This window comes from Maylandia zebra, linkage group LG14, assembly GCF_041146795.1.
Source record: "Maylandia zebra isolate NMK-2024a linkage group LG14, Mzebra_GT3a, whole genome shotgun sequence".
Taxonomy (NCBI): Eukaryota; Metazoa; Chordata; class Actinopteri; order Cichliformes; family Cichlidae; genus Maylandia; species Maylandia zebra.
The window spans coordinates 12,243,890-12,253,143 of record NC_135180.1 but is presented as its reverse complement, the minus strand read 5'-3'; the positions used below and the strand labels follow the sequence as shown (position 1 = coordinate 12,253,143).

At 41.4% G+C, this 9,254-nt stretch overlaps 1 protein-coding gene across 5 annotated transcripts in view; it reads right to left on the bottom strand.

Annotated features, from left to right (window-relative positions):
• Window positions 1–718: 718 nt before the first annotated feature.
• The window catches only part of arap1 (ArfGAP with RhoGAP domain, ankyrin repeat and PH domain 1), a 60,465-nt gene continuing 51,929 nt past the window's right edge, over window positions 719–9,254 (bottom strand). For 3 of the 5 annotated variants that reach the window (XM_012921881.5, XM_012921882.5, XM_076892233.1), the window contains 3 exons: window positions 7,546–7,609; window positions 7,075–7,233; window positions 719–2,628 (listed from right to left, as the gene is read on the bottom strand). In XM_012921881.5, coding sequence (XP_012777335.3) covers window positions 2,596–2,628; window positions 7,075–7,233; window positions 7,546–7,609 — 256 coding nt within the window. In that variant the 3' untranslated portion in view covers window positions 719–2,595. Of the gene's footprint in view, window positions 2,629–5,596; window positions 5,635–7,074; window positions 7,234–7,545; window positions 7,610–9,254 lie in introns of all 5 variants that reach the window. The other 2 variants (XM_012921883.5, XM_012921884.5) reach the window with 2 other exon arrangements.

Below are 9,254 nucleotides of genomic sequence, written 5' to 3'. Positions count from 1 at the left end.
TTCACATAAAGGCACAACAGCCGTTTGTTCAAACTGTAAAGCACTCATTTGTACACAAAGTACCATTATCCTTACCCTCGTTTCCCATTCATGGTCTTTTTCCCCCCCTAAACATCTGTCTCCATCCTTCTGCTTTATGCAACTGCTGTCATGACCTATATAGTAAAGGCCACTGTGCTTGTGTGTGTTCTTGCCCGCTAGGCCTCCTGTGCGTGTTTGAGAATGTTTTGCTGAAGATCTCCTGTGTGCACATCCCTCGCAGGGCTCTCCGGTGTGTCTCGAGGTACAGGGTGACCCTGATGTGTCAGATCTGTTTAAAAAGAGCGCACTGGAGTGCTGGTGGACCACTGTGACTCAGTCCCTCTCACACACGCAGGAAACTTCCTCAGGGCCCTCCCTATGATCACTGTACCCCACACACCCACACAGCTGACATTTTTCCTCAGAGCTCATCAATAGTCTTCCTTTTTATAAGTGTAGCATGACACCGTTATAAAACCTGCAGGGCTCACCAAAGTTTCTCTCCAAAGTGTATGTGCATCTGTATCCGAGCCCATGTTTTCACAGCTACCCCGTGAAGTGCTGTACTGTGTATAAAGGCACAGAAGAAGCAAGTAGATTACCATGAGGGCAAAGCAGAGCTGGAGGACATCAACCTTCTGGAAGAGAGATTTCTTCCAAGAGTAAAAGGAGTATGCATGTTCCACAGGAAACAAGCAACTAGCAGAATGTGTTTATTAGAGTTTTAGAGATGCAATAATTTGTAAAATGCACAGTAACAGAATACAAAAGGCAGGGACAAAGAAACACACCATCTATAAACAGTATCTAACAGCCTCTGTTGGACTTTTGTTTTACAACTTTGAATTGTAATGATGTAAAAAGGATGAGAGTGATCGAGATTAAAAAAAAAAAAATCCACATTATGTGAAACATTTAAAATAATCACCTGCATATTTTAACCCATCGATACTTCAGCTAAGTGTTCCAGAAATCACATAAAAGGGATTCTTTTTGTGCAACACAGGTGTGAGCGACTATTTATGTTAGACCACACCGGAACCTGAAAGCTACAACTTATACACAGGCTACCTTTAAACCTGAAAACTAAAATCTGACGATCAGCGCCAAGAACCTTTGGAAAGTAAGTACACCCACTCTAAATGAATGTTGTAAAACAATAAACCACTAAGAAGTACAGAGTGAATACTTTGTATACAACGTGCTATTACACAGTTGAGTCTTCAGGACTCCTGCTGAGGTCAGAGGGCAGTTAATGGCACACTACTGTAAATACATATTCTTCACAGGAACTCAACTTCAAGGTGTTTACACATGTTGATGAAGATCATCACCAACTCAGGTTGAGAAAACACAGCATCACAGCGTCCTCTGCTGTCAAAATAAATAAATCTTTACATTACGGGAATCCCACAGGTGAGAACATTAAAAGGAAGCGACGACGAGGAATTGCTCAGCGATGCTGGTAAGGCAACTGTTGACAGATTAATTTCTTTACATTAAATATATACAAGGTTGGATTCATGTAGAAGGAATGACGGAGCATCGTAAAGCACTTCGTTTCTTGTACCTACAGATTATTCAGCACCACTTTTGTGCTCCTTACTATAAAAAACACGATCCCGCGAAGATTCTAAGCTGTGCATAAAGAAGATATTGAAAAAGCGACTAACACATAATCTAAAACGTTATAAATACTGCTGGTTAATGTGCTGTATTCTGTAGCTCAGGATTTATTTTAAAAAAAATCATCTACAAAGAGGATGCAGTGCCTGTGAGGATGGGAAGAAAAGATAAAGGAAAAAGAGAAAAAAATAATGCCTTTTTTCAGCACAAGATTCTCCTTGCTTTACTCCCTGAAGGTCTTCATATCCCCATGTAAACGCACTCTATGCACAGTGCTGCACATGTGCACAAAAGTGGCAAAAAGCACAAAAAAACCCTCGGACTAAGGTTTTCCACAGCACCAGCCAATGTCCCGTGGACTAACATCATCCATCACCTGTCATTTTTCAGTCCAGTTTGGTCCCCTTGGAACAAACTCCAGTGAGAAAATCAGGTCACAGTGTCCTCTGATATCAACGTCACAAAAGCTACAATTACTTAATTTAAACTGCACACTGATCCGATGATTTGTTGAGCAAAGAGTACAGAACGTTTAAAAATATGACTCGGCTGCAAAATCAATGTCAAGCTTTTGATGTCTAAAACAAAAACCTGCAGACCATGCTGTGCTGGTGCCCAGGATTACTGGTCTTTTGTGCCCCCCCCCCAAAAAAAAAAAAAAATATATATATATAAAGAAATAAAAGTTTGTCTCTTATGAGTCCAGTGGAAACATTAGGTGCAAATCAGGTTGGAATCGATTCTGGCCTCTTCAGGGAAACTGTGGTCTGACAAACTGTTTCTCTTCATTCACTTCATCTGTGCACGGAAAGCGGTGTGATCCTGTTGTCTGCTGAATTCTTTTCATTCCAGCACGTGTTCAAAGGAGGTGCAAGGCCATTATCCGCATACATTATAAGTGTTTTTCTCAGTGTCTGCCCCTCGGGAATGAAGTCGTCACTGGAATGTCTAGGGGACATCCGATGAGGCCGATGATCCAACCTTGAAAGAAAACATTCAGACAGTCAGCCTTTCATCAAAATAAAAGAAAACAAATATCACAAGCAGATCTTCTCATTCATAAACATCTGGTAAGACTTGCAGCTTCACTTAGTGAAACTAGCTTTCAGTGTTCTCCCTAAACCTAAAATTAGTTTCACAACATTTTTAAAAGTCCCCCAGGAGGTCAAGCTTAAAATTCTCATTCAGACCACAGATGTCTCGGAGCCATGGCAACCAGATATGAGGCTGCTCATGAGATGCGGACTCAATAAGCTCCGGTCAAGAGTACATATAAACACGGACATGCAGCCTGACCAATGAACCGAGGGATCGGCTTAAACTGAGAGACTTTAACTTTCACTCACACTTTATGATGTCTCGATTTTCAGTCAGAAAAGTCCAAATATAAGAAACAGAAGCATGCTGTATCTCAGAAACTTTGCACAGAAAATACTCATAAGTAACTTAAACAATGATGTGTTATCAAAATTACAAATTCCACAGCTCAAAGCCGAGCCTGATTTAAATTTGGCCGCTCTTCCCTTCAAGATAGTCTCCTTATACGATCATCAGGAGTTCAACCACCAGAATGACAAGACTTTACACAAGCTATAATATATATCATAACATATATACACACATATATATATATATATATACATACACACATATACACAAGCTATAATATATATCATAACATATATACAGTGGGGCAAAAAAGTATTTAGTCAGCCATCGATTGTGCAAGTTCCCCCACTTAAAATGATGACAGAGGTCAGTAATTTGCACCAGAGGTACACTTCAACTGTGAGAGACAGAATGTGAAAAAAAAAATCCCTGAATTCACATGGTAGGATTTGTAAAGAATTTATTCGTAAATCAGGGTGGAAAATAAGTATTTGGTCACCTCAAACAAGGAAAATCTCTGGCTCTCACAGACCTGTAACGTCTTTTGTAAGAAGCTTTTCTGTCCCCCACTCGTTACCTGTATGAATGGCACCTGTTTGAACTCATCATCTGTATAAAAGACACCTGTCCACAGCCTCAAACAGTCAGACTCCAAACTCCGCCATGGCCAAGACCAAAGAGCTTTCGAAGGACACCAGGAAAAGTATTGTAGACCTGCACCAGACTGGGAAGAGTGAATCTACAATAGGCAAGCAGCTTGGTGTGAAAAAATCAACTGTGGGAGCAATCATCAGAAAATGGAAGACATACAAGACCACTGATAATCTCCCTCGATCTGGGGCTCCATGCAAGATCTCATCCCGTGGGGTCAAAATGATCATGAGAACGGTGAGCAAAGATCCCAGAACCACACGGGGGGACCTGGTGAATGACCTGCAGAGAGCTGGGACCAAAGTAACAAAGGTCACCATCAGTAACACACTACAACGGCAGGGAATCAAATCCCGCAGTGCCAGACGTGTTCCGCTGCTGAAGCCAGTGCATGTCCAGGCCCGTCTGAAGTTTGCCAGAGAGCACATGGATGATACAGCAGAGGATTGGGAGAATGTCATGTGGTCAGATGAAACCAAAGTAGAACTTTTTGGTATAAACTCAACTCGTCGTGTTTGGAGGAAGAAGAATACTGAGTTGCATCCCAAGAACACCATACCTACTGTGAAGCATGGGGGTGGAAACATCATGCTATGGGGCTGTTTTTCTGCCAAGGGGACAGGACGACTGATCAGTGTTAAGGACAGAATGAATGGGGCCATGTATCGTGAGATTTTGAGCCAAAACCTCCTTCCATCAGTGAGAACTTTGAAGATGAAACGAGGCTGGGTCTTCCAACATGACAATGATCCAAAACACACCGCCCAGGCAACAAAGGAGTGGCTCCGTAAGAAGCATTTGAAAGTCCTGGAGTGGCCTAGCCAGTCTCCAGACCTCAACCCCATAGAAAATCTGTGGCGGGAGTTGAAAGTCCGTGTTGCTCGGCGACAGCCCCAAAACATCACTGCTCTCGAGAAGATCTGCATGGAGGAATGGGCCAAAATACCAGCTACTGTGTGCAAACCTGGTAAAGACCTATAGTAAACGTTTGACCTCTGTTATTGCCAACAAAGGTTATGTTACAAAGTATTGAGTTGTATTTTTGTTATTGACCAAATACTTATTTTCCACCCTGATTTACGGATAAATTCTTTACAAATCCTACCATGTGGATTCATGGATTTTTTTTTCACATTCTGTCTCTCACAGTTGAAGTGTACCTCTGGTGCAAATTACTGACCTCTGTCATCATTTTAGGTGGGGGAACTTGCACAATCGGTGGCTGACTAAATACTTTTTTGCCCCACTGTGTGTGTGTGTGTGTGTGTGTGTGTGTGTGTGTGTGTGTGTGTGTGTGTGTGTGTGTGTGTGTGTGTGTGTGTGTGTGTGTGTGTGTGTGTGTGTGTGTGTATATATATATATATATATATATATATATATATATATATATATATATATATATATATATATATATATATATATATATATGCTATAACATTATGCTGATTATGCTATAATATCTGACATTCTAGCATAATCAAACCACCTAGCAATGGACTACATCTTTAGGCCCATCTTTAGGAGTTTGCACCTATCACACCATATTAAAGCACTTTAGCTTTAATATAGTGTGATAGGTGTCATCTACTTTATCTCCACAAAAACTGAATTATGCATGACAAACTATGACAAACACCATCACATTGCCTAGCAACCTAAATTGCTAATTGACGGTAATGTAGCATCCCATGCACTAATAAAAATATTCAGAATACTTTGAGTACTGAGAGACTCGAGCACAACAACAAGTGAGGTTGATCAAATGCACAGAGACTATTGAATGCACAGGAGACACAAAGTTCAGGGTGACCAAAATTAATATGCTACTAAAACAGAATTTGTGTGTGATAAAAAAAAAAAAACAACAACCAAAAAACCCAAAAAACTCATGTGTATAAAATGGTCCTACCTTCCTTACTGAGACCATTATCGAAAATCTTTAAGGAACTGAAAGATAAGCATATTTTTGATGAACAACAAAACAGACAAAAATGTATTAACCTGAATTCAAATAGTGCCAAATCACAACAACAGTTGCCCCAAGGCGCTTTACATTGTCAGGTATAGACCCTACAATAATACAAATGGAAAAACTGTGTAGAAAGGGTTAAATGACTGCCAGAAAAGTCCATTTTATAGACAAACAGACACACACACAAACAAACACACACAATCTGTGTACCAGATTTACTCTTTCACTTCACATCGAAAATTGGACATATCGACATGCAGTGAATCTCTTCTCAACTACTAACACACTCGCACTCTCTCTCTCATCCTCTGTGGTCCTATCACCACAGCAATCACGCCTCTTCTCACACTCCAACATCATGTCGATACACTGAACAGGCAGGAATCAATAGAAAATATGCGGCAGGCAACAACACAGCAACCCTGAAATCAGGCTATTGCCGGTGGAAGTTACAGCAGGCTGAGATGAATTTTTATGTGCTGCTGCAATCTGCAGCAAAATATTGAGCGGTTTGTGATAACAAGAAAAGAGCAGGAGGAGACAACTGCATCATCAGATTGTCGACGTTCTGTTCTGCACCGACGACTGAGCACAGGGCTGAGGGGTTTAGGATGGCTGCATGAACACAATATTGATGCTGCTAAGCAGGTCTGGTTCAGTGTCAGAGAGCTTAAAAATATAGTCCGGCGAACTAAGGTGATGTTTGTTCATGCCAAGAATACAATTCTGTGAGCTGATGAGACACCAGTGCCGTGAAAGTATAGTTTGCCTGCAAGCATGAGCTCTCTCTGAATGTGTTATTGTTTGTGTCTTTAGTGCTCTGAAGCAGGCTTTGGCAGAGCTTCACCAGGATAAGTCTGGCTCAATCAAAAAATAAAATAAAATAAAAAAATCGTCTAAGGCTCTGCACACAGTCTGGATTCTTAAAACATTTTTTTGTTTTGGTTGAACACAAATCATTTATCATCTTCGCAGCTCGTGAAACCACATGAGATTGCATTTCATAATATATTTAATTGATTAGTTTAATATTTTAAGAACCCAGATCCTGCAACGATCGTTAAATCACAGACAAATCATGAAACAGAGATTATTGATCCTGCACAGGTGAATCCCTCAAACTTTACTGAAAAGTTAACAAAGAGAAAAATTGAGCATGAAAAGTTCTGCCTCAGGAGACTGAACGCTTGATTTCATGCACAATCCGATGTATTCTATTCTGAATAGAAATCAGACTCGCAAAGTGCAAAATTGGTATAGGATGTGCGCAAATTTGCACTGCTCTTTGATTCGGCTCATGGTTGAGGGGTCTGGACCACCTGCGCAGCATGAAAGTCTCTGATTAACTGGGCAGCTTTGCAGTGAGCTGCCTGGTTCGTCGTAGATTACTCCCAGTGATTGGTAGATTGACTCACAGCAAGCTGGTCTTGGCTGAAAGCTGCAACGCTGTTCCGCATCTCATTCTCACTGCCACGCAGTGGTATCAGTGACACGTTACCATGACGTGTGTCTGGCAACTCACGACTCACGCGCTTGTGCTGGAGTCCATCCTGAGGCCACACGTTACCATCGTACTTTACCAAGGAGGAGAAACCGAGAGGAGAGAAGACAGACATGTTACGATACTACAATATAATACTACTACACTGTGAGGAAACTATTTAAATCATTTAACATGGTCCTGGTGAGGATTACTGATTTCAGTAGTGCTGTTTTATTTACTTTCTTTATTACAGTTTCTAAAACTTCTGCATCGCTGCTTGGTTTTTACAAGACATTCACAGTTTTCACAAATAACAACAAAAGAAATAAAACAAATCATAACACATTTAAATGATTTATTACAAATTTTCCACCTCTCAGCAGGTGTTCAGGGAGGGACATACCTGAATACTGAGAAATGTAGCATACCACTCTCTCATTTCTGACTGGGTCTCACAGCAGAGATACCTGCAAATAAATAGAGGCAGATAAGTGAAGCAGACAGTGCGATAAAAATCAAACTGAGGGCTGAGTGTGTGTGTGTGTGTGTGTGTGTGTGTGTGTGTGTGTGTGTGTGTGTGTGTGTGTGTGTGTGTGTGTGTGTGGGGGGGGGGGGGGGGGGTGTCTTGGGAGACAAGCAAACAGTGAGGCAGAGATGAATTCGAGGACCAGGGGAAATTTGGAAGAAAAAAAAAAAAGAACAAGAACAAAGGGAGGTAGTGAAAACTGTTAACTGAAATTGACATGTTCTCTCCTATGACACCTGACAGTGACGCCACAAGCGTAAACAGTGAGCACGACTACTAATTTAAACTTCCGCCCAAAACAAACACTGATTATAACCTTCAGCATCCAGCGTGTGTGCCTGTGTGTGCGTGCCTGTGTCCCTGAAAAGTGCGAATTCGTGCCTCTGTAGTGTCTGCATGCATGTACGTGCAAATTTCATGCCACTCAGGTTGCCGTCATAGCCCTCTGAGTCATCAGTCATGCTGCTGTGCTGAATAAACAGGCTGTATTTATACGATTATTACTGTTATGAGCACAAATTTAGACTCCAACAATTATTCGAGTGAAGTCCTCTGAGACAGCAAAACACTGATACAAAGAGACTTTAAAAACAAAACAGCAATGCAGCATGCAACTGACACAAAATTAGGTGCAGTCATAGAATTTGACAGAATACCCCCCACACACGCACACACACAAACACACACACACACACACACACACACACACACACACACACACCCCTAGCTCCTCCCTCTCCCTAGTTCACTTCATAATGCCTAACAGAGCTCATTAGTGTTTGCTGGCATTCAAAATGAGACAGCCTCTCTATTCCAGTGCACATACATGCAGCACAGTATCTCCTACATGTGACTTTTTCGTTTTTGCTTGCAATTAACTGCCCACCATTATCAGCGTCAAAAGACTGAGAGCTGCTCATCTATGATTATGGATTACCAAAAAGCCACAGAATAAAATTTACATGATATTCCTAAAATTTATTAGCACCCTTATAAGCTTAAGCACGAGGTGTGCTGAGAAAATAGTGCTGCAAGGAGGAAAAAAAAAAGAAAAAAAAAAGGGGGGGGGAAATTAATGTGCTAAGAGTTTTGAGAACATTAAGGGACATTTAGTGCAGATATATTAAAAAAAAAAAAGATTGGGATGATACAGTCACACGGGCGCCTCCTCATCTAGCTCTTTTGATTATTATTTTTTCCACTTTCTTATCCCTCTCCACTCAAAGTTGTATTTTAACTGCATTAAAGTCAACATTTCTTACTCAGTATACAGTATCTCCCCTTCAGCATGACTCTTTGCCCCTCTACCTTCCACCTCTTTCTGCATCTTCCTTGCTCCCTCTCATGTCTGCTTGTTGCTGCAAGGGACACGGCGATGGAGGCTGACCAAGAAATTATACTACCTACAGCATGACGGGAGCAGCTGTCCCATTACAACTACGAAGATGACTACAGATGCTAACAATGCATACCCAGTGTAACATGTACACACAGTCGCGCGCGCACACACACACACACACACACACACACACACACACACACACACACACACACACACACACACGGAGGGTGAATACCTGAACAGG